Raw genomic sequence first — 26479 nt, 5'->3', positions numbered from 1 at the left:
ATGAACTTGACATCATTTATTTGTCTACTTCAGTAATTATAGGATATGTATTTTTTTCATCTAAGAAACTATGAAAAATATTTTCACTTTAAAACTTGTTGTCCTAAAATCAGATCCCTTGAGTGACTTTCTAATCTTATCAATTTAGTTTTTGTTAAATTGTGCTTGCCAATTATGAATTGCTTTTTGTTTTGAGGAACAACATGAGATTGTGGATAGGCCTACTCATTTCGAATGTAATCGTTGTTGTTACCGAGCAGAGCCTGGTCCCCGTGGATGGCCTGGTCCTCCTGGCCCAGCTGGTATTCCGGGTGAGTTATTAATTGTGTGGTTTTTTTTTAACATTTGTTTTCCAATTTTAACCCATTTTTTATTCCTATGGATAATTGTTGCTATTTAAGACTGAAATGAGGAGCAATTCCTTCACTCAGAGGGTGAGGAGCATTTGGATAAAGCCCGTGGAGGGCAAGCCACTGTCTTGGTTACAGAAAGAGACATATAGACCTTTAGTGTCTAAAAGTATCAAGAGATATGAAAAGGGGGCTGGAATATGGTGTTTATGTAGAGGATCAGCCATGATCATACTGAATGGTGAAAAAGGCTCATAGGCCAATCTCTGGTCCTATTCTCTACGTTTTTGTTTTGTATCATTACACAAAGAATAGCAAAACATTCAGTATGTCATCGAAATGACCATTCTTTACCTGAGTCTACATATTAAGGTTGGATTTAAGGATGTTCCGATGCACTTATCAGTTTAGAGGAGGGATTAGAATTTATCGAATGTAGAGGCTATAGCTTAATTTTCTCATAGAGTCAGGAGTGTGGTGGAATATTGTCCATCTGCCTGGATAAGTCCAGCTTCAAAAATAAATCATTCAAGAAGCTTGACTCCATTCAAGACCAATTGCAAATTAGGCTGCAACCAACCATCATTTTAAGATGCACCTGTGCCATCATTGGTGATCAGTGACAGCATCTACAAGGTGCATTGTGGAAACTTGCCAATGCATTTTCTGAATGTAGAAACCAGAAGGTCAAGGCAGCAGAGACATAGAAACACTACAACAGGGTCATCTGTTTACCGTGTGGAAGATTATACGCCACCAAACCAGCTCCCACCCCGTCTCATTCTTCCCAATTTAACCCCTCTGTGAAAATTCAGCAATAAAACAAAAGACATAAAACAAGCCTGTCCCACGGTCAAAAAGTGCTATGAACAAACTACGTTAATGTCATGAGATTTCTACTTCTTAATGATAGGATTTCCCCCGCACAACTCTGATCTCCAGCATCTGCTGTCCTCACTTTCTCCTCACGTGACCTGTGTTCTTGTAACATTCCCTCAGGTGTTGATGCTGAGACATTGAGTGAATTTAAGGAGGAGATAATCAGATATTTAATTAGTAATCGTTTGAAGTGCTATGAATAGCAGACAGAATTTGAGGTTGAGATGAGATCAGCCAAGATGGCATTCAACGGCAGATCAGGCTGAATTGCCTAGTCCTTCTCCTGGCTTTATGGTGTCAAACATGGACACCATTCAAAGCAAGCAGTGAGCTGAAGTTGACAAGTACTCGCTTTGATTGAGACTTGTCAATGTCTACTTTGCTTGTGGTCAGTGGAGGATAGAAAGCTTCGTGTTAATGGCATAAGATTTGCAGTTAATAAGATCATTAGCAAGCACTAATCCCACTTAACAGGCAACTAAATGCTGCCCAGCATAACAAGTTGGTCTCCGTATTGACAAAGATGTCTTACTGGATTCAACAGATTCTAATAGATTTCTTGACAGCTCATGTTGATCAAGAACTTTCAGAATTCTGCCTAGCATCTGTCTTTGCTTGCAGAGAAGTAAAGGAATTTGAGGATAGCTACCTATTCTCTCTCTCCATTTGCTAGAAGCTGAGGGCGGCACGGTGGCACAGTGGTTAGCACTGCTGCCTCACAGCACCAGAGACCTGGGTTCAATTCCCAACTCAGGCGACTGACTGTGTGGAGTTTGCACGTTCTCCCCGTGTCTGCATGGGTTTCCTCCGGGTGCTCCGGTTTCCTCCCACAGTCCAAAGATGTGCGGGTCAGGTGAATTGGCCACGTAAATTGCCCGTAGTGTTAGGTAAGGGGTAAATGTAGGGGTATGGGTGGGTTTCGCTTCGGCGGGTCGGTGTGGACTTGTTGGGCCGAAGGGCCTGTTTCCTCACTGTAAGTAATCTAAAAAAAAAAGCTGCTGCCTTTAAAAGGTGACTGAAAGACTGAACGATCAGTGTGTTAACCGCCCTCTATCCTCAGTGAAGAAACGAAAGGACTTGGAAAGAAGAAAATTGAAAATCAGAAGGACTCAAGAAATAAAAGGACACCTCACTAAATCCTATGGCTGGGTGCTATTGAACTGTGTTCATCTTAATTGTTTCTTTTCCCAGCATTAATATCCATTTGTATGTTTGATTCTGTCTGCAATTATGTGAGGTGTAAAGAAGGAGTTAAAGATTAATTTAGTAAGTTATAAGTTGATAAATCATATTATATTTGATTGTGGTTAGAATTGATTATCATAACAAAAAGTAGCTCTAGTTAAATGGCACGACGGGGTCCAGTGTACAAATGGTACACTCCTTTCCTCTATCCTCTCTTTGTATGATTAGCTTCAGTGTACTTTTGACATAGAGCTATTTTTCGTCAAGCAGCTGGAAATAATATGAACATAATAAATTGTGTGCAATGATGGTATTCCTGCCTTGCATTCCAAACAATATCACAAAATATCTTGATTCATGTGGTATAGTATGACAGTCTGTACAATCATCATTTGAACTTTTGAGCACCCTGAATTTATTTGAATTTTGGCTTTGAGACACACTTATCTAAGTATCCACTCTATAAAGATGTCAGCTGGTAATCAAACACTAATTGACTTCTGGAGCATAAATATCTGCGTTTTCATAGGAAACCATGGAAATAATGGAAATAATGGGCTACCAGGACATGAAGGCGATAAAGGTGAGCAAGGCCGTAAAGGCGACATGGGACCCCGAGGAGAACGTGGAATTCAAGGCATTAAAGGAGAAAAGGGACAAGCAGGCATCCCATCAGAACTCAAAGTAAGAACAATATTATTCCATTCCCCCCACAGGATTGTATTGTGTAAAACTAATGGACAAATGTTGGTTAATGTTCAGTAAGGTGCATAACACTTAGGTGCATAACAATGACACAGCATAAAAATGAATTTTACTTCTTCTTTTGAGTTATCATTTGGGTTAATCAGGTAAAGTTTTACCTGCCCAAGATCACATTCATAGTGGTCTATTACCACCGGTCTGAAAGTAGATCGTTATTAAATACATCTGTGGTCATGTAGCCAAAAACGTTCATGATATTTGCACATTTGTTCAAATAAAGTGATACCTCCCTTTTCTCTCTTTAATTGACATAGGTTGCTTTCATGGCTTCTATGGCAACTCATTTCACAAACCAGAACAGTGGCATTATCTTCAGCAGTGTGGAGACCAATGTTGGAAGTTATTTTGATGTTATGACTGGAAGATTCACTGCACCTATAAAAGGTAAATTCATGTCTTTACAGTTGGTTCATTTGCTAAAAAGTACAGAATGTAATTTCTCTGTTTTTTCAAAGAAAGAATAATCAAAATCTGGAACTAACTTCCTCAAAAGACTGTATCTACTCAGAGAATTTGTCCTTTCATGTATATCCTCAGATAAATTGTTAAATAATGATATCAAGGGATATAAAGCATATTTATCGAGTTGTGATGCAGATCAACTATAATCTAATTGAAGTGTAGAGCAGAATTGAGGGGACCAACTGAAATTTTCTGGCATTAACTCTTCCTAATTTTAGAACAGATTTTGAAGTTAAAAAGCTATGTGCAATTGATTAGTAGTTACCAATAAATATTTACTAATTAATGGCTATAGCTTTATTAACATTTTGAGTGAATGTTAACAGTCAAAGTGAGGAATGATGTTGCTGTGGCATGTAAAATCAATATTTTTTGACCACATTGAATTCATAAAGCATTCCCAGATCAGGTACATGGTTACAACAATACCAATACTCCAGCTACTCATTAGTAGCAATGTAACAGAAATGCAAGACCTGAAGAATGCCTCCAATTGCACCAAGCCATGTCCATAAGATTGGGAATAGTGAAATGGGGAGATGGTAGTGATTCAGTAAGGATGAAATGGAAAGTCTCTTGAAGAGTCATTTTACATTGAACATGATTTTGAATCTTGCAACCAGTGTGCTGGTTTCTCAGTTCAGTGGATTATTTCTAATAATTTTTCATAATTTCTAATAAGTTATTTTGGTTGTTGACAGATTGTTGCAATAAAAGCATGTGTAATTGCAATTCTAAACCACATTTTAACTTCTGTCAATTTTTTTATTTTAAATATCAAAAACAGTGAATGACAAATTTTAACCTCTTATTGTCTATTACGTTCAAATTAAAGACAACTGGAAAAATTACTATTGGATGACCTTGCAGAAATTAGTTTCATGATTTTGAAGCTGCTTTGAATTACTACAGAATGGTAATGTATTCAAATAGCAGGAGGCACATTTTAAAATAAGTGAAACAGATGCAACTGTCAGTAAGAACTGTATTACAGTTGAATAAAGGCAACTATAGAAGCATGAGGGAGGAGCTGGGTAGAATTGATTGGGAGAGAAGCCTAGCAAGAAAGACAGTGGAACATCAATGACAGGAATAATTCGGCAGACACAGCAAAAATTTATCCCAAGGAAAAAGAAGCTTACCAAAGGAAGGATGAGGCAACCAAGGCTGACCAGGGATATCAGGGACAGCATAAAAGCAAAAGAGAAAGCCTACAATGTGCTAAAGAGCAGTGGGAAGCCAGAGAATTGGGAAGCCTACAAAGACCAACAGAGGAAAACAAAAAAAGAGAAGATTAAATATAAGGGTAAGCTAGCCAGTAATATAGAAGATTACAAGACTTTCTTCAGATATATAAACAGCAAAACAGAGGCAAAAGTGGACATTGGGCTGCTGGAAAATGACACTGGAGAAGTGTAGTGGGGAGCAAAGAAATGGCTGAGGAACTGAATAAGTATTTTGCGTCAGTCTTTGCGGTGGAGGACACAAGCAATATCCCAAAAATTCAAGAGACTTGGAGGGGGGTATAAATGAGTACGGTGGCCATCACTAAGGAGAAGATGCTAGAAAAACTGAAATATTTGAGAGTGGAAAAGTCACCGGACCAGATGGGCTACCGACTAGAATTCTGAAGGAGATTGCTGAAGAGAGAGTGGAGGCATTAGTAGTGACCTTTCAGATATCACTGGAGTCATAGAGGGTCCCAGAGGACTGGAAAATTGCTCTTGTAACCATCCATTTAAGAAGGGACTATGGCAAGATATGGGAAATTATAGGCTGATTAGCCTGACCACAGTCGTTGGGAGGATTTTGGAGTCCATTGTGAAGGATAGGATTTCTGAATACTTGGAACTGCATTGTAAAATAGGATCAAATCAGTACACTATCATCAAGGGGAGACCATGCCTGACAAATCTGTTAGAATTCTTTGAGGAAGTAATGAATAGGTTAGACCAAGGAAAGCCAATAGATGTTATCTATGTGGACTTTCAGAAGGCCTTTGATAAGGTACCACCCAGGAGGCTGCTGAGTAAAATAAAGGTCAATGGAGTTAGAGGCAAGCTACCAAATGGCTGTGTAGCAGGAGGCAGAGAGTGGGGATAAAAGGGTCCTTCTTGGGATGGAAGCCAAATGGTGGTGTTCCATAAGGGTCAGTGTTGAAACCACAAATCTTCGCTTTATACATTAATGATCTGGATGAAGGAATTGAGGGCATTCTGCTAAGTTTGCAGATGGTGCAAAGATGGGAAGGGGACAAGTAGTATTGAGGAGGCAGGGAGGCTGCAGAAAGATTTAGGCAGGTTAGGAGAGTGGGCAAAGAAATGGCAATGAACTACAATGTGGAAAAGTGTGTGGTCATGCACTTTAGTCAGAGGAGTAGAAGCTTGGACTATTCTCAAAAGGGGGAGAAAATTCAGAAATCTGGAGTGCAAAGAGATTTGGGAGCTCTAGTCTGAGATTCTCTTAAGGTTAAGTTGCAGGTTAAATCAGGAATTAGGAAGACAAATACAATGCTGTCATTCACCTTGAGAGGACTAGAACATAAAAGCAGGGATATACTTGTAAAACTTTATAAGGCTCTGGTCAGACCACATTTAGAATATTGTGAGCAATACATCAGCAAAGATGTATTGGCCTTTGAGCAGGTCCAGGGGACTTTCACAAGAATGATCCTAGGAATGAAAGAATGAAAATCTTAACATATGAGGAACATTTGAGGACTGTGGGACTACACTGTATGAAGTTTAGAAGAATGAGGGGGGGATTTGATTGAAACTTACCGAATACTGAACAGCCTGGACAACGCGGACATTGGAAAGAGATTTAATTGGTAGGAGAGACGAAGACCCAAGGGTACAGCCTTAGGATAGAGGGAAGACCCTTTAGAATGGCAGTAAGGAGAAGCTTCTCTAGCTAGAGAGTGGTGAATTTATGGAATTCATTGCCACAGAGGCTGTGGACGCCAGATCATTGTGTATATTTAAGACAGAGATAGATAAGCTCTTGATTGCCAAGGGGATCAAGGGTTACAGGAACAAAGTAGGAAAGTGGGGTTGAAAAACCGGTCAGCCATGATTGAATGGTGGAGCAGACTCAATAGGCCAAATGGCCTAATTTCTGCTTCTATGTTCTTATGATCTAAGGTGTTATAACTGCTTTGATAAATCTGTTAGATTCTGCAACTTTAATAGAATATTTTGTTGACATTTCCATGCAATCCACCATTATGACAGAATGATTGCTTAATTCAGTTTGAAAAAGCTAAAGTTATCTCAAGCAGAGGGATTCTGAATTCATACATACTATGACTGCTTAGAAAGAGTTAAAAGCACACAACACCAGGTTGTAGTCCAACGGGTTTATTTGGAGCCACTAGCTTTCGAAGCACTATTTCTCCGTTAGATGATTGCAGAGCAGGATCATAAGACATGAAATTTATAGCAAATGGTTACAGTGTCATGAGGCTGAAATATATTAAACTTTGATTAAGTCTTTTGTCTTTTAGAATAGGTTTACTAGTTTCAGTTTGTTAATATATAAATCCCAAAATGACTTTAAGTCACATCCTCAAGATAACTGCAGGTTTTCCAACAAATGGTGTCACCTTGGCTCAGACAATGCATTAAAGGTGTGAGGTTAAAGTCTGTCTGTGTCCCAATCTTGAGTCAGACTACTTCTATTTCTAAAGTGGGATTTACAGAATCTTACATGGATTGACTGTAGGTTGTGCACTTTTTGAACAAAATAAAATATAATTCTGCAAATACAGATTAACTCCATAAATTTATGTGTGTGTGGAGGAGAGAGAGAGTGTGCACATGTGGATGTGAGTTCATGTGATAGTGTGTGTATAGGCTTGGTAAAGTATACGTGTGATTGTGATGGGGTAGATGCCTGTGAGAGGCTGCGTGCATCGGTGTGAATGTGGGCGTGTATGTGTGTGCGTATGAGAGAGGGTCTGTATTAGTGTGTGAGTATGTAGCAGTGTGTGCGTGTGCGTGTGGGTGTGTGTATAGTGCAGTGAGGTCACTGTAGTGTAACATGAACCCAAGGTCGCGGTTGAGGCCATCCCCATGGGTACCGAACTTGGCTATCAGCTTCTCTCGGCCACTTTATGTTGTTAACTGTCCCAATATCCATCTTGGCAGATAGTCACCCAAAGATCCGAAACCAAATGTCCTGGATCGCTAACACGTTCCCCGACTAGGAAGGAACACCCCTGCCTGGTGATTGCTGTGCAGTGTTCATTCATCCATTGTTGTTGTATCTGCTCAGTCTCGCCAATGTACCATGCCTCATGGCATCCTTGCTTGCAGTGTATAAGATAGACAACATTGACCGAGTCACATGAGTACCTGCCGCATACATGGTGGGAAGCGTTCTACATGTAATAGTGGTATCCATGGTATTCATGTCAACAATCTTACACGTTTTGCAGTGGTTGCCATGCAAGGTTATATGGTGTTGGCCTGAAGGCTGGGCAGTTTGCTGCAAATAATGGTTTGTTTAAGGTTTGATGGTTGTTTAAAGGCAAGAAGTGGAGGCGTAGATCAGGTCTTGATGAGGTGCTCATCCTCATTGATAAGGTGTTGCAGGCTGCGAAGAACATGACATAGCTTTCCGGCTTCCAGGAATTATTGGACAACAAAGGGTACCCTATCAGTTGTGTCCCATGTCGGTCTCCTGAGGAGGTCATTACAGTTTCTCATTGTTGGCACACAGACAGACTTTAACCTCACACCTTTAATGCATTGTCTGAGCTGAGATGATACCTTTTGTTAGAAAACCTGAAATTGTCTTGAGAATGTGATTTAAAAGGAGTTCGGGGATAGACATATTAACGAATGGAAACTAGCAAACCCAATCTAAAAGATGACAGATTTAATCTCAGTTTGTTTAATTTATTTCAGCTGCATGAAACTAATCTTTTGCTATAAATTCTATATCTTATGATCCTGCTCCACAACCACCTAAAGAAGAAGCAGTGCTTCAAAAGCTAGTGCTTGCAAATAAACCTGTTGGGCGATAATCTGGTGCGTGATTTTTAACTTTGTTCACCCCAGTCCAACACCAGTTCCTCCAAATCGTGCTTAGAAAGGCTACTAAAGGATCATTATCTTTTTATATGATAATTGAGCAGATGCTTATGTTTTTATCAGAGATTAGTGACTTCAGGAGATTTAAAAGTTTTAAATGGATTTACGGATATTTTCACAATCAGTTGTGAAGGGTAAGAACTGCTGGCAGGTGGGACTAGATTGGGTTGGGATATCTGGTCAGCATGGATAGGTTGGATCGCTGTACATCTCTATGACTCTATGACTCTAAATACAGTTCTTACCCTCCAAACCCTTCCTATTCATATACCCATCCAAATACCTCTTAAATGTTGCAATTTGAGTATTAGAAATTCCTTTCTCATCGCCAGATTTTATCTTCCATTGCCACTACTGGGTGAATGGCTAAAGAGGTGACATAGAGGGTAGGATTTGATATTAAAGGTATGAGGAGCTACAGAAGAGTATAATTTGGCATGGAGTGTATAAAGGGCAAATGTATATGCATAGCTTCATTTAATTTATATGGAGTGTATCAGGACCCATGGAAGTTGGATGGGGTGGAGGTATTGAAGAAATGTGATGGCAAGGTCTTAAAGCCTAATAACATAAAAACTAAATGGGATGAAGACCCTAAGATGTAAGTAGGCCTTTCTATCCAGCCCACCTCAGCATCTGCCTGCCCTATGGCTGCCAAGGACTTGCTAATGCAATCGATTAATGTGACTTCATCCCTCTCTCAAGTTTGTCTGGATATATTTTAACGAGTTGAGACTTCAGAAACTTCCAGACTTGAACTAGAGTCATAGAGTCATAGAGATGTACAGCACCGAAACAGACCCTTTGGTCCAACTCATACTTGCTGACTAGAAATCCTAACCTATTCTAGTCACATTTGCCAGCACTTGGCAATTGCAACATATAAAAGGCATCTGGATGTGTATAAGAATAGGAAGGATTTAGAGGGTTATAGGCCAAATGCTGGCAAATGGGACAAGATTAATTTAGGATATCTAGTTGGCATATCTAGTTTCCATGCTGTACAGCACAATGGCTGTACGACTCTATCGTGGGAAATTAGCCACTTTCTTTGTTTCCCTTTGGACAATTCACATTTTCTCTCCCTTTCACTTGTACTTTGTAAATGTTCTCCAAGAAGTCTAAACCACATCTTCATTTTGGAAACCCAAAGTTTCTACAACACCAGTTTAGGTATTGATCTTAAATATTCCTATTGTCTGCCAGATTTGCACAATTAATGTGGATTTTGCATAGCTTTGACAGTTACAGACTTGATGGGCAGAAGGGACACTTCTGTACTTTACGGTTTTGTGAATTGAAACCTTCATGGAGGCCACAGGGTGTTAAGTGTTCAAGTGCAGACTCCACTGAGACCATTGCCACAGACATTACTCATGTGGGAGATGGCAACACATTTCATTTTCTCACCCAAGCCAAACGTTAAGTCTTTCTTCCTCAAGTTCACTAACTGACCTTTAATGTTTGCATCTCTCATCTTGCCTTCTATAAGTATGCTAACGGGGTTGGTATTCAATGATCCTCTCAGTTCTCCTTGATCCATCCAGACAGAGAAGCTAAGCAAATGTGAATATAAATTCATCTGAGTATTGCAATGTTACCAAATATGTAGAGTCATAGAGATGTACAGCATGGAAACAGATTCTTCGGTCCAACTCGTCCATGCCAGCCAGATATCCTAACCTGAACTAGTCCCATTTGCCAGCACTTGGCCCATATCCCTCTAAACTCTTCCTGTTCATATACTCATCCAGATGCCTCTTGAAGACTGCAATTGTACTAGCCTTCACTACTTCCTCTGGCAGCTCGTTCCATACACGAACCACCCTCAGCATGAAAAAGTTGTCGCTAAGGTCCCTTTTATATCTTTCCCCTCTCACTTTAAACCTATGCCCTCCAGTTCTGGACTTTCCCACCCCAGGGAAGAGACTGCCTATTTCTCCTCTCCATGCCCCTTTATGATTTTATAAATCTCTATAAGGTCACCCCTCAGTCTCCGATGCTCCAGGGAAAACAGCCCCAACCTATTCATCCTTTCACTGTAACTCAGGTCCTCCATCCTTGTAAACATTTTTTTAACCCTTTCAAGTTTCAGAACTTCCTTCCGATAGGAGGGAGACCAGAATTGGCCAGAATATTCCAAAAGTGGCCTAACCAATGTTTTGTACAACCACAACATGACCTCCCAACTCCTATACTCAATACTCTGACCGATAAAGAAAAGCATACCAAATGCCTTCTTCACTGTCCTATCTACATGTGACTTTACTTTCAAGGAACTATGAACCTGCATTCCAAGATCTCTTTGTTCAGCAACACTCCCCAGGACCTTGCTGCTTTGCTTTTCAAAACACAACACCTCACGTTTATCTAAATTAAACTCCATCTCCCACTCCTCAGCCCATTGGCCCATCCGATCAAGATCCTGTTGTACACTGAGGAAGCCTTCTTCTCTGTCCACTACACCTCCAATTTCGGCACCATCTGCAAACTTACTAACTATATCTCTTATACTCACGTCCAAATCGTTTATATAAATGATGAAAAGTAATGGACACAGCACCGCTCCTTATGGCACTCCATTGGTCACAAGCCTCCAGACTGAAAAGCAACCCTTCACCACCACCCTCTGACTCCTACCTCTGAGCCAGTCCTGTATCTACCATTATGTACTTATGAATTTTGTATGTTTAAGTACGTGGAAATTGTAAAATATCTCAGTAACAAATATCATATTACAGGTTTGTGCATTCATTAAATCTCCCAGTACTTCCTCACAAACAACCATTAGTCTGAGATATTTTTGGGTTAAGTTTAACTTTGACGCTGAGTAACTTGAGTTATAATAAAAATAAACACACTAAATTTTGACAGATGGGAAGTCAAACAGCATGTTCAGAACTGAAGAAGCGTCACTGGATCCGAAGCATTAACTCTGTTTTTTCTCTATAATGCCAGACCTGCTGAGTTTCTCCAGCAATTTCTGTTTTTGTTGCTGATTTCCAACATATGCAGTTCTATTTTTATTCTGTAGAATGTTAATGAAGCCAGTGAGATGACACCAGAAACATATGCAAAAATCAGGAAGGGGTTGACAGGCTGTGTAAAACTTTTCTCCTGAAAATAGAAAGGTATGGGGAGACCTAACCTAGATATTTTGCATTCTAAAAGAATTCATCGAAGAGAGAATTATGCCAATTGTGGGGAAGAACATGACTACATCATCAGTACAAGGTAGAAAGAAACTTAATAAGTAATTAAGTCAAAAAGCCTTTATCCAAAGAGTGATGGAAATGTGGGATTTGCTGCCACAGGCTGCACTTGTAATAGAAAGTATAGATGCATTTAAAAGGAAACTAAATAAATATTGGAAGAAAAAGGAATGAGTGTAATGATGAAAGGAAAGATGAAAGGAACCATGAGTGAACCATAAACACAGATAGAGATTCGTTGGACCTACCTTTCTCTGTGCTATTATCCTATTTATCCTTTGTAATCCTAACCCTGGTGCATGGTGCATGTGAATTTAACTCAGCAGTACAGATTCTCATTGACTGCACATGGCGAGGGTAAGTTCATTCATCTGTGTCAGTGCAGTGTATTTTAGTTTTGCAAATACTAATTATCTTCATGCCCCTGCAGTTTAAAAATAATAAATATGCCTTGGTTTTGCTGCCACAACATTGTTGCAGTAATTATACAGGAGGGACTCCCACCTCAGCTTCATTATTAGGAGCTATCCTCATCTTGACTGTATTTCTTTTTTGATAAAAGTTACATAGCAAAAAATAATCTTTTCTCAAATTATGTTGAGTTATTCTCTTTTGGAAATGCACTGCAAGTGGTGACTTAATTTGTTCGACATTTATGTTACCAGCATGCCTCATTGACCAATATTATTATAGACACCTTGCTTCTGTACCCTTCAATGCAAATAAAATCCCAGCATCAGAGTCTGCAAGTTTGAAGATTGTTCTGGCAATTGTGTTACAAGATCACAAATTACAAAGAAGGCAAATATTTCTCCTATTCCTAACAAAACAAAGATTTACAAGAGCAAAGTCACAACTACAGTCACACAGATGGGTTAACTTTAAGAAGTGTAAGAAAGGTAGGCATGTAGTGCAGGAGTCTTCTGTAGCTATCCCCATTTCAAACAATTATGCTGTTTTGAAAAATGTAGAGGGTGATGGATTCTCAGGGGAATGTCGAACGAACAGCCAAGTATCTGGTATTGAGACTGTCTGTATTGCAATGAGGGATATGTTGGGTTCCAAGAAATTGATTGTGTTCGGGGACTCTCTAGTCCGAGGTACAGACAGACATTTCTGCAGCTAGCAGCGAAAAATCAGAATGGTGTGTTACTTCCCTGGTGTCAGGATCAAAGATGTCTCAGAGTGCAGAATGTTTCCAAGAGGGAGAGGGGCCAGCAGGAGGTCATTGGACACATTGGATATAGGAAAGGAAAAGGTTGAAAATCTGAAGGGAGAGGAATTTAAAAAAGAGATTCTCGAGAGTAGTAATATCTGGATTACTCCTGGTGCTACAAGCTGGTGAGAGCAGGAATAGGAAGATAGAGCAGATGAATGCATGGCTATCTGGTGTATAGGAGAAGGGTTCACATTTTTGGATCATTGTAATCTCTTTTGGGGTAAAATTGTACACGCAGAACAGATTGCACCTAAATTGGAAGGGGACTAATATACTGGAAGGGAGATTTGCTAGAGCTACTTGGGAGGATTTAAACTATTAAGGTGGGACCCAGGGAGATATGAGGAAAGAGATCAATCTGAGATGGGTACAGCTGAGAACAGAGGTGAGTCAAACAGTCAGGGCAGGCAGGGACAAGGTAGGACTAAAATTAAACTGCATTTATTTCAATGCAAGGGGCCTAACAGGGAAGGCAGATGAGCTCAGGGCATGGTTTGGAACATGGGACTGGGATATCATAGCAATTACAGAAACATGGCTCAGGGATGGGCAGTACTGGCAGCTTAAAGGATACAAATGCTACAGGAAGGATAGAAAGAGAGGCAAGAGAGGAGGGGGAGTGGCATTTTTGATAAGGGATAGCATTATAGCTGTACTGAAGGGAAGTTATTTGGGTGCCATTGTGTTAAGTGTGTACAAGAACATTTTCTGATTCAGTAGGTAGATCTGCTTACTAGAGAAGGTGCAAAATCTGACCTACTCTTGGTAAATAAGGCTGGGCAGGTGTCTGTGGAGGAGCACTTTAGGGCCAGCGACCATAATCCTATTGGTCTAAAAATTGTGATGGAAAAAGATAGATCAGATCTAAAAGTTGAAGTTCTAAATTGGAGAAAGACCAATTTTGAAATTAGGCAAGAACTTCAAAAGCTGATTGGGGGCAGATGTTCACAGGTAAAGGGATGGATTGGAAAATGAAAATCCTTCAGAAATGAGATAACGAGAGTCCAGAGACAGTATATTCCTGTTGGAAAGGCTGGTAAGTATAGGGAATGGTAGATGACTAAAGAAATTGAGGCTTCGGTTAAGAGAAAAAAGGAAGCATATGTCAGGTATAGACTGGATAGACGGGTGAATCCTTAGAGTTTAAAGGCAGTAGGAGTATACTTAAGAGGGAAATCAGGAGGGCAAAAAGGGGACATGAGATAGCTTTGACAAATAGAATGAAGGAGAATCCAAAGAGTTTTTACAAATACATTAAGGACAAAAGGGTAACTTGGAAGAGACTAGGAACCCTCAAAGATCAGCACGGCAGATGATGTGTGGAACTGCAGGAAATGGGAAAGATACTAAATGAGTATTTTGCATCAGTACTTAATGTGGAAAAGAACATGGAAGATATAGAATGTAGGGAAATAGATGGTGACATCTTGAAAAATGTCCATATTACAGAGGAGGAAGTACTGGACGTCTTGAAACTTAAATCCCCAGGGCCTGATCAGGTGTACCCTCTAACTCCATGGGAAGCTAGGGAAGTGATTGCTGGGCTTATTGCTGAGATATTTGTATCATTGACAGTCACAGGTGAGATGCAGAAGACTGGAGGTTGGCTAATGTTGTGCCAACCAAGAAAGGTGGTAAGGACAAGCCAGGGAACTGTAGATCAGTGAGCCTGATGTCACTGGTGGGCAAGTTTAAATTAGATTTTTTCGTGTGAAAACAGGCCCTTCAACCCAACCCAATGAAGAGTAACCCACCCAGACTCCTTTCCCTTCACCAAACACTACGGGCAATTTAGCATGGTCAATTCACCTAACCTGCACATTTTTGGACTGTGGGTGGAGACCAGAGCACCCAGAGGAAACCCACACAGACGTGGAGAGAATGTGCAAACTCCACACAGACAGTTGCCTGAGGCAGGAATTGAATGCGATCTCTGGCGCTGTGAGGCAACAGTGCTAATCACTGAGTCACCATGCTGCTCAAGTTAAGCGAATCCTGAGGGATAGGATGTACATGTATTTGGGAAGGCAAGGATTGATTAGGGATAGTCAACATGGCTTTGATGTGTGGGAAATCATGTCTCTCAAACTTAATTGAGTTTTTTGAAGTAGTAACAAAAAGGATTGATGAGGGCAGATGTGATCTATATGGACTTCAGTAAGGTGTTCAACAAGGTTCCCATTGGGAGATTGGTTAGCAAGGTTAGATGTCATGGAATACAGGGAGAACTAGCCATTTGGATACAGAACTGGCTCAAAGATAGAAGGCAGAGGGTGGTGGTGAAGAGTGACCAGTGGAGTGCCACAAGGATCGGTGCTGGGTGCACTACTTTTCTTCATTTATACAAATGATTTGGATGTGAGCATAAAAGATATAGTTAGTAAGCTTGCAGATGACACCAAAATTGGAGGTTAGTGGACAGCGAAGAAGGTTACCTCAGAGTACAATGTGATCTTGATCAGATGGGCCAATGGGCTGCGGAGTGGCAAATGGATCAGTGCGAGGTGCTGCATTTTGGGAAAGCAAATCTTAGCAGGACCTATAGACTTAATGGTAAGGTTCTAGGGAGTGTTGCTGAACAAAGACCTTTGAAGTGCAGGTTCATAGCTCCTTGAAAGTGGAGTCGCAGGTAGAATATTGAAGAGGGTGTAGAGTATTGAGTACAGGAGTTAGGAGGATATGTTGCGGTTGTACAGGACATTGGTTTGGCCACTTTTGGAATTTTGTGTGCAATTCTGGTCTCCGATTGGAAGGATGTTGTGAAACTTGAAAGAGTTCAGAAAAGATTTACAAGGATGCTGCCAGGATTGAAGGATTTGCGCTATAGGGCGAGGTTAAATAGGCTGGGACTATTTTTCCCTGGAGAGTCGAAGGCTGAGGGGTGATCTTATAGAGGTTTATAAAATCATGAAGGGCAAGGATAGGATAAATAGACAAAGTCTCTTCCCTGGAGTGGGGAGTCCAGAAATAGAGGGCATAGGTTTAGGGTGAAAGGGGAAAGATATAAAAGAGACCTTAGGGGCAATTGTTTCACACAGAGGGTGGTAAGTGTATGGAATGAGCTGCCAGAGGAAGTGGCAACAGGTAAAAGGCATCTGGATGGGAATATGAATAGGAAGGGTTTGAAGGGATATGGGCCGGTGCTGGCAGGTGGGACTAGATTGGGTTGGGATATCTAGTCCGCATGGACAAGTTGGACCCAAGGTTTTGCTTCCATGCTATACATCTCTTTAATTCTATGATTCTATGTTATTGTGAATCTTTTGTGCTCTGCACTGCTTTGTTAAATGATAAGCAGATCAGCGTTAAATGTAGCAAATCATCATGTGCTTTTTTCATTACTAACTGAAGAAATAATGATATTTTCATATCTGAATCACTTAACTTGATATCTACTTGCTTTCAGTAATGAGACATTTTAACCTTCTGGAACATATGCTAAATTACAGTTTGTAACCAGTCAAAAATTATTCATTTGAGATGAGTCACTGATGCTGAATATTAAATGAGCAATGATTTGAATGATACAGAATATTCAGTGAATTTAGAAAGCTGGCAAGCAAACTTTATGCAATACACTTTCAATAAAATGGAGAATCAGGGAATTAATTGACAAAGAAATAAATAAGAAATGGTAGAAGTGACAGAAATCATTGATTCTCAGTCCAATGAAGTCAGGTCAAATATGATCAAGGACACTTCCTGTTGATTACCAAATGCCTCCTCATTTCATTTGACTAATCAGTACTCCTCTATGATGAGGAAGTAAAGCAAATCGAGCGATTGCAAAAGTGTGTTTGGTTTGCTTTTTATGAGGAGAAAGTGAGGAACTGCAGATGCTGGAGATCAGAACTGAAAATGTGTTGCTGGAAAAGCACAGCAGGTCAGGCAGAATCCAAGGAGCGGGAGAATCATCGTTTCTAGCATAAGCCCTTCTTCAGGAATGAGGAGAGTGTGCCAAGAAGGCTAAGATAAAAGGTAGGGAGGAGGGACTTGGGGGAGGGACGTTGGAAATGCGATAGGTGGAAGGAGGTTAAGGTGAGGGTGATAGGCCAGAGTGGGGGTGGGGACGGAGGAAGAAGATTGCAGGTTAGGAAGGTGGTGCTGAGTTCAAGGGTTGGGATGGAGACAAGGTGGGGAGAGGGGAAATGAGGAAACTGGAGAAATCTGAGTTCATCCCTTGTGGTTGGAGGGTTCCTAGGCAGAAGATGAGGTGCTCTTCCTCCAGCCGTCGTGTTGCTATGGTCTGGCGATGAAGTCCAAGGACCTGCATTCCTTGGTGGACTGGGAGGGGGAGTTGAAGTGTTGAGCCACGGGGTGGTTGGGTTGGTTGGTCCAGGCGTTCCAGAGGTGTTCTCTGAAACGTTCCACAAAGTAGGCGGCCCGTCTCCCCAGTGTAGAAGAGGCCACATCGGGTGCAGCGGATGCAGTAAATGATGTGTGTGGAGGTGCAGGTGAATTCGTGGTGGATAAGGAAGGATCCCTTGGGGCCTTGTAGGGAAGTGAGGGGGGAGGTGTGTGTACAAGTTTTGCATTTCTTGCAGTTGCAGGGGAAGGTGCCGGGAGTGGAGGTTGGGTTGGTGGGGGGTGTGGACCTGACGAGGGAATCACGGAGGGAGTGGTCTTTTCAGAACACTGATAGGGGAGGGGAGGGAAATATATCCCTGGTGGTGGGGTCCGTTTGGAAATGACGATAGATGATGCAATGTATATGGAGGTTGGTGAGGTGGTAGGTGAGGACCTGTGGGGTTTTGTCCTGGTGGCGATTGGAGGGGCGGGACTCAAGGACGGAGGAATGGAAAGTGGAGGAGATGCGGTGGAGAGCATCATTGATCACGTCTGGGGGGATGTTGCGGTCTTTGAAGAAGGAGGCCATCTGGGTTGTTCGGTATTGGAACTGGTCCTCCTGGGAGCAGATGCAGCGGAGACGAAGGAATTGGGAATATGGGATGGCGTTTTTACAGGGGCAGGGTGGGAGGATGCTGAAAATGTGTTGCTGGAAAAGCACAGCAGGTCAGGCAGCATCCAAGGAACAGGAGAATCGACGTTTCGGACATAAGCCCTTCTTCCTGAAGAAAGGCTTATGTCCAAAACATTGATTCTCCTGTTCCTTGGATAGGTCTGACCTGCTGTGCTTTTCCAGCAACACATTTTCAGCTCTGATCTCCAGCATCTGCAGTCCTCACTTTCTCTCCGCAGGGTGGGAGGAGGTGTAGTCCAGGTAGCTGTGGGAGTAGGTTGGTTTATAGTCAATGTCTGTGTTGATTCGGTCATCCGAGATAGAAATGGAGAGGTCTAGGAAGGGGAGGGAGGAGTCTGAGACAGTCCAGGTAAATTTGAGGTTGGGGTGGAAGGTGTTGGTAAAGTGGATGAACTGTTCAACCTCCTCGTGGGAGCACAAGGCAGCGCCAATACAGTCGTCGATGTAGCGGAGGAAAAGGTGGGGGGTGGTGCCAGTGTAGCTGCAGAAGATGGACTGTTCCACAATTCCTATGAAGAGGCAGGCATAGCTTGGGTCCATACGGGTGCCCATGGCTACTCCTTTGGTTTGGAGGAAGTGGGAGGATTGGAAAGAAAAGTTGTTCAGAGTGAGGACCAGTTCAGTCAGTTGAAGGAGGGTGTCAGTGGAAGGGTACTGGTTGGTGCGGCGGGAAAGGAAGAAGCGGAGGGCTTTGAGTCCTTCGTGATGGGGGATGAAGGTGTACAGGAACTGAATGTCCATGGTGAAGATAAGGCGTTGGGGACTGGGGAAACGAAAATCATGGAGGAGGTGGAGGGCGTGGGTGGTGTCCCGAACGTAGGTGGTGAGTTCTTAAACTAAGGGGGACAGGACCGTGTCGAGGTATGCAGAGATGAGTTCGGTGGGGTAGGAGCAGGCTAAGACAATGGGTCGGCCGGGGCAGTCAGGTTTGTGGATTTGGGGCAGGAGGTAGAAACGGGCGGTGCGGGATTGTGGGATTGAGGTTGGAGGCGGTGGATGGGAGATCCCCTGAGGTGATGAGGTTATGGATGGTCTGGGAGATGATGGTTTGGTGGTGGGAGGTGGAGTCATGGTCAAGTGGGCAGTAGGAGGAGGTGTCTGTGAGCTGGTGTTTAGCCTCAGCGGTATAAAGGTCGGTGAGCCAAACTACTACCGCACCTCCCTTGTCTTCCGGTTTGATAGTGAGGTTGGGGTTGGAACAGAGGGAGTGGAGGGCTGCACGTTCTGAGGGTGAGAGGTTGGAGTGGATGAGAGGGGTGGAGAGGTTGAGGCAGTTAATGTCGCGGCGGCAGTTGGCTATGAAGAGATCGAGGGCAGGTAAGAGGCCAGCACGGGGTGTCCAGGTGGATGGGGTGTGTTAGAGGTGGGAGAAGGGATTGTCAGAGGGTGGGCGAGGATCCTGGTTGAAGAAGTAGGCGCGAAGGCAGCGGAAGAATTGTTCGATGTCTCACCGTGTGTTGAACTCGTTGATCCGAGAGCGCAGGGCAATGAAGGTGAAGCCTCTGCCGAGGACTGACCTTTCATCTTCAGAGAGGGGTAGTTCTGGAGGGATGGTGAAAATATGACAGGGCTTTTTATGATGCTTTGTTTGACCTGCAGGCCTGTTGAGTATTTTTTAAACAGCGATTGTATCTCCACCAGATTCAAGATTTTTGTGGAAAAGGACAAGGATGGGCCTGAAATCAAAGTTCCAAACTGGGGAAGGCAGATTTTAATAAAATCAAGTATAATGTGGCCAAAGTGGCCTGAAAGCTGATAGGTAAATCTGTGTCAGAGCAGTGGGATGCATTAAAGAAGGAAATGGGGAAAGTACAGTACCAGTAAGTTCCAATAAAGACAAAAGGTAGGACCAACAAATCCTGTGAACCCTGGACATCAAGGGATATTGAATAAAGAGAAAAAGGAAGTATTCACAAATCATAATTCTTCCTCAACTACAGCCAAATGTAATACTTTTCTCTTTTCTCTGTCCTCAGATTTTAGGTGGGAAGGGATTTTCCTCCTTTATGGGCTGTCTGGAGGTATTTGAGCAAATCTGTCCATGTAAAATCTGGTCTTCCTCCCTCATGTTTCCTGCTGCCACACATTGCCACCCTCACCTAGCTTTCCTCCCCCCCACCAAATCAACCACAGTATTTATGTGGCTAGTTCATTTAGTTTCTGGTCAACCTCCAAGATGCTGATATTCCAGGGGGAATGGTTAGATGGACAGAATATTATAGTCTACATCTTGCTGCATATTAATGAAGTGTTTCAATACCAATATCTAGCTAATTTAGAATGATGCTGAAAATTGTGCATTCATCAGCAAACATTCCCTCTTCAGGTCTTAGGATGATAGGATAGTCTTAACGAAGATGTTTGGCCAAGGACTGAACTGAATCGTTACAAAATGTCATGAGAATGGCCAATGTGCATAATTAATTATAAAAGGCAAAGATATTAACAGTACATTTTATGTTATTTCATTCCAGGTGTTTATTTCTTTATTTTTAACATGATGAAACATGAAGATGTGGAAGAAACATCTGTCTACCTAATGCACAATGGAAATGCTATCATAAGCATGTACAGGTATGAACCAAAACTCACAAGACAATTGAATTTTGACATGCTCATATTAAATTTGAGGTTTATAGGTTTCTCAAGTAGTCTGTTGTATTTTCTGTAAAATTATAATGGTGCATAATTCAGTTTAGTTCTAATATTAAAACTTATAGTCTCCAATGAGTGGAGCTCTTTGCTCACATTTGGATTGGGTGGCACAGTGGCTCAGTGGTTTGCACTGCTACCTTAGCACCAGAGTCCCAGGTTCAGTTCCAGCCTTGTGCAACTGTGTGGAGTTTGCACATTCTCCCTGTGCCTGTGTGGGTCTCCTCCCACAGTCCAAAGATTAGTTGAATTGGCCATGGTAAATTACCCATAGTGTTAGGTATATTGGTCAGAAGGAAGTGGACTGGTTGGGCCAAAATTCCTGTTTCCGCACTGTAGGCAATCTAACTATACACAGAGCAATGTACCATAGCATTTATTAATTTTTTTTAGATAAAAATCTTTATTTGGGTAGAAGAAATTAAGCATGTGATTTTGATATGTATCTGAACATAAGAACTAGGAGCAGGAGTAGGCCATCTGGGCCCTTCAAGCCTGCTCCACCATTCAATACGATCATGGCTGATCTTTTTGTGGACTCAGCTCCACTTACCTACTCTCTCACCATAACGCTTAATTCCTTTACTTTTCAAAAAAAATCTATCTCAGCTTTCAAAACATTCAATAAGGAAGCCTCAACTACTTCACTGGGCAAGGAATTCCATAGATTCACAATCCTCTAGGTGAAGAATTTCCTTCTCAATTCAGTCCTAAATCTGTTGCCTCTAATTTGAAGGCTATGCCTTCTTGTCCTAGTTTCACCCACCAGTGGAAACATCTTCTCGACTTCTATCTTATCTATTCCCTTCATCATTTTATATGTTTCTATAAAATCTCCCCTCAATATTCCAATGAATATAATCCGAATCTACTCAGTCTCTCATTATGAGCTAACCCATCAACTCCAGAATCAACCTAGTGAACCTCCTCTGCACCCTCTGTAATGCCAATACATCCTTTCTCAAGTAATCAGACCAAAACTGCACACAGTACTCTAGATGTGGTTTCACCAGCACCCTATACAGCTGCAACATAAACTCCCAGCTTTTAAGTTCAATCCCTTTCGCAATGAAGGGCAAAATTCCACTTGCCTCCTTAATTACCTGTTACACCTGCAGACCACCCATCTGCCTTATATCTGTTACAGCAGAGAGTAAAACAATTATATACAAACATATCCCAGTGCTTTTCTTTCTTATGCATGCATCTGAGTGATAGTTCTTTTTGAATTTAAAAGATTCATTAAATTTTCCTATTCACAGTCACATTTTATAATGTATTTATCTTCCTTTAGTAAGATTACTATCAGTTTAGTAATCTGCGTGTAGTGTGGGATATTCCAGAGAAAATACATAAATCACAGGCAGCAGTTGTCATGTCAACATTAATACTCAGAGAACTACACTTTATCTGGTTCATATTATAGCTTACCACAGAAAATCCTTCTGAATTCTGAAGTCTGGAATAATTGGCAAGCTTCTCTTTATATTAATATTTATTGGTTAATAAATTTGTTTGGAGGGTTTATAGTCTAAGCACAGTTTCAAAAAAAATGCTTATTCAGTCATATGCTAAAGTTTGGGAAGATTACTTGATGGTATGCAATATAACCAATTAGCCAAAGTAAAGTGACAAGTGACAATTAGTTCAATTCCTGATCGAACAGTCAATTAACTTTGTCAGATAAGGCACAAACAAAATCTGAGACAAGTTTCAAACAGCTAGGACATTGAAGAATCCCATTTGCTTTCTTGAAATTAAACTGTCTGTTATGTTGATTCATTTCAACATTTCCCTCGGCTACTCTCCAACTGAACTTTAGTCATGTCACAGTTGCCTGCATGTATGTTAAAGTGTGCAACTTGTGCATGCAAATCTTGCAGCAGTGACCAATGGGGACATGTACAGAGGAGTGACAGTCTTAATCATGAGCCCTGAAATGCAGGACGCAACTATGTCATTTAAGTGAATCGAGGAGGTCCCTTGAAGACCTTGAGAGTTTAGCAATTTATCAATGCACAATATCTGTGCATGAGGTGTGAGAGTGGCTGATACCCATGGTTCATGCCATGCAATGCAGTTGCTTGGAGACCTACACTGACTATTCTTCACAGCATACCAGGTAAGTGCTCTGACTTCCATATCAAGAATTCTTGGCAACTAGTTTACTTGCAGCAGATCGTTAGATTGAAGGTTGCTAATTAATGAAATGAGATTTTCAGTATAATTTGGCTAAAGTGGCCTGGGAGCTGATATCTTAGGTAAATCTGTGTCAGAGCAGTGGGATGCATTCAAGAAGGAAATAGGGAAGGTAAAGTACCAACAAGTTCCAATAAAGACAAAAGGTAGGACCAACAAATCCTGTGAACCCTGGACCTCAAGGGATATTGAATGAAGAGAAAAATGAAATATTGACAAGTCATAATTCTATCTCAACTCCAGCCAAATGTAACCACAATAATTCCTGTTAAAGTCAATTTACCATCACCTAATGAGAAACTTGCTTCAACATCCAGATCTTAGTTAAAAGATGCCACAACTTGCTTCCAATATCAAGAGGGGCTTTGCTGGTCTTCTCATGGGATTTTGACTTTTTTTTTGCCAAATCCCACATTATCCATGGCCCTGAAAAATTCCCCAATTCCCTGAAAATGAGATATTCACATGTTAATGAATTGAAACTATAAAATGGTGCACTGCAGATGCACATGATTCTAACAACTTCAATCACTTTTATGAAATACTATCAGCCTTCCTACATGTATAACATTGGATCTCTTCCATTATTTACAAATCTGGACCTTGAATTAAAAAGTGTTTGTAACCAGAATTAGAAACATCCATTTATTCTCCTATACAATCAATCTTATACATAAAAAACAACAGTTTTGGTGTTGCCAGTGTTGCTCAGAATTTACTACCCAGTTTAAAGTGTGCGTTTGTTACATAAAGTCTCCAGAACATATAATTTCTGCCACAAAATGTGAGATAAGGTAAGAATAGTACTCTCACCATGCAGGCTTCTGTTGATTCACCAGAAAATAAATAATTCACATACATTTTAATTGAAAGTAATCTTTCCAAGAATATCTTTTAACCTTTTTTATCCGCTGTTCTTCCTATTATGTTCTCATGTATCTTTAATGAGTCTCTAAACTCATTGCGAACATGGAAAATACCTCTTATTTTGTGGACTTTTGTGGATCATCCTACGCTGATGAGCCAATTACTTTCAATGCCCACAATTGTCACAGTGTCATTGAATTAATGAGACATTAAATTGATCACTCTTCAACACTTCAGCTGGATGTGAAAAATTCCACACCATTATTTTGAAAATGGCGCCAAATCAAATGACCTGCTCACTAGCATATTGTTATTTGTGGAACTTTACTGTGTGCAAATTGGCTATCATTTTTCCTGCATTACAACTATCACTACGTTGCAAAGTATCTTCATTGGCTATAAGATGCTTCAAGACATTTTGAGGTTCTGAAAATTGCTGTCATAACTTTTTTATTTAAATTATAAGCTGTCCCCTTTCCTCATATTGAAAAGAATTTATCCTTAATCTGTCTGTCATAATAAACTGGTATCTTATCTCTGAAAATCTTTTTATCTACACTGTCATGGCTTCAATGTCACAAATGACATGTGATTGTGACTATGATTTTCCTATCTGCAAATTTTGACATGCAAAAGCATGTCATATATCTGGGATATGTTTTAGTATCTCATCAAAAATATTTTCCCAATTGTGCCAACATCATACACATGCCCACATACACAAGCACATATATTTCAATCAATCAATGTTATAAAATCTAATTTGATTATAATTATTTTCACTGTTTTGTCATTTTGGCAAATGGTATGGATGATGAGGGCTCTTCTTCATGAAAAATATAACACATTTGTTTCTATTATGTCACCTTTTAGTTCTGAATCCAAGGGAAAACATGATACTTCAGGAAACAGTGGAGTGCTTAAGCTTGAAACAGGAGATGAAGTTTGGCTGCGGATGGGAAATGGAGCATTGCATGGTGACCATCAAAGATATTGTACATTTTCTGGCTTCCTCCTTTTTGAGGGTAGCTAAAAGCCTCCATTATTAATGTAGCTCAGCAATAATATTCAATGTAGAATTGTGAAAATGTAATTAAACAATCTGATCTAAATCAACTCATTATTCATTATCTTTTCAGAGTGGTGAAAGAACCTTTGTGAATCATAACAGTCCCATTTCTTCCTTCTTAATTGGTTTTTCACCAAGTATTTTAAGTATTTTCATTCTAACTCTGCTTGCTTTATTTCAACTGTCAGATTACTGGTGCTAGAAAACTTGCATTTGACCATGCTTATGTTCATTCTAGTCAAGATGAGGACATTTTCTTTGGTTTTCCAATTGTACACAAAATCTCTTGTAGAGGAGATATGATAGTTTCAAACTGAATGCACAATTAAGATATGCTCAAAAGTGATCACAGCTGATCATTATGGACTGCCCAGTGCCAATGCAGATAATAGCCCAGTATGTTAGTTATCTTACTCTTCCCAGTATTATATCATTTAAGAAGTGGACAAACCTTGGGGAAATGTTTGAATATCATTTGACTGCCATTTGTTCTCAGTTTCTATACATAACTCACCTGAAATGGCAAGACAGTGTGTGGTATAACATATTAGTAAATATTTTGGCTTCTTGCAATAAATAAAAAGATTATAATTTGAACATATTCACAAGGTCTATACACACATCTGATTAGATTAGATTCCCTAGAGTGTGGAAACAGGCCCAACCAGTCTACACCAACTCTCTGGTGAGTAACCCACCCAGATCCACTTCTCTCTAAGTAATGCACCTACTTACTATGGGCAATTCACCTGACCTGCATATTTTGGACTCTGGGAAAACTGGAGCAAACCCAGACAGAAACAGTGCAAATCCCACACACAGTCACCCAAGGCCAGAATTGAACCTGGGACCCTGATGCTGTGAGATAGTAGTGCTAGCCACTGAGCCACCATGCCACTCCATTTTTTGTGTTGTGCCTAAGAAATGTAAAGTTGGACTCTGCAATATTTAATCTTTAAGAATCCATACACATGATAACAAAGACACATTATGAAATCAATAAAATGTACTTCAAGCAAAAATTTTACATATACTTAAACATTTAATAAATTCACAGCTTTTATGGCAAGATTGTGTCAATACAGTTGATTATTTCAGGAATCATTGTTTAAAAATTGGAATGCTGTAGTTTAATTAACATATGAAAGTATAGACACTAGTAACAGTCAGAATTATGGTCTTTTATGATGGACATGTACAATGTCAACAAATAAATTTATATACAAGATATTATTGGTATTTGATTTATTTTCAATGGCATTACTGATATAATAGTTGAGATTGTGGAATTTGTTACTACATGTCAGATTACATAACATTTTATTTTGGTTTAATTTTGTTTCCTTATGTCTTAATGGCATGGACCAGAGGGAGAGTTGAATTGAATGACCTGTTCTGTCCTCTTGTTCTGGTCTATAATAGAGTGGTTTCAATTTCTTTTCCTTTTTTTTCTCAGTTCTCTTTTAAAGCATAATCAGTAGTTGTGTGTTTTTCCAAACTCTGCCTGGGAATTTCAATTTAAAAATGACTTACCCCGATTCCT

At 40.6% G+C, this 26479-nt stretch overlaps 1 protein-coding gene across 1 annotated transcript in view; it reads left to right on the top strand.

Annotated features, from left to right (window-relative positions):
• Window positions 1-24979, top strand: part of LOC132818817 (complement C1q tumor necrosis factor-related protein 3-like) — a 120836-nt gene extending 95857 nt beyond the window's left edge. Inside the window, exons 3-7 of the mRNA XM_060830320.1 lie at window positions 197-311; window positions 2944-3098; window positions 3434-3563; window positions 20624-20723; window positions 24741-24979. Coding sequence (XP_060686303.1) covers window positions 197-311; window positions 2944-3098; window positions 3434-3563; window positions 20624-20723; window positions 24741-24900 — 660 coding nt within the window. The 3' untranslated portion in view covers window positions 24901-24979. The remainder of the gene's footprint in view (window positions 1-196; window positions 312-2943; window positions 3099-3433; window positions 3564-20623; window positions 20724-24740) is intronic.
• The last annotated feature ends 1500 nt before the right edge of the window (window positions 24980-26479 follow it).

The sequence above is a fragment of the Hemiscyllium ocellatum genome, chromosome 1 (assembly GCF_020745735.1).
Source record: "Hemiscyllium ocellatum isolate sHemOce1 chromosome 1, sHemOce1.pat.X.cur, whole genome shotgun sequence".
NCBI lineage: Eukaryota > Metazoa > Chordata > Chondrichthyes > Orectolobiformes > Hemiscylliidae > Hemiscyllium > Hemiscyllium ocellatum.
The sequence above is the reverse complement of the archived record's forward strand: the minus strand, read 5'-3'. Positions and strand labels throughout refer to the sequence as shown.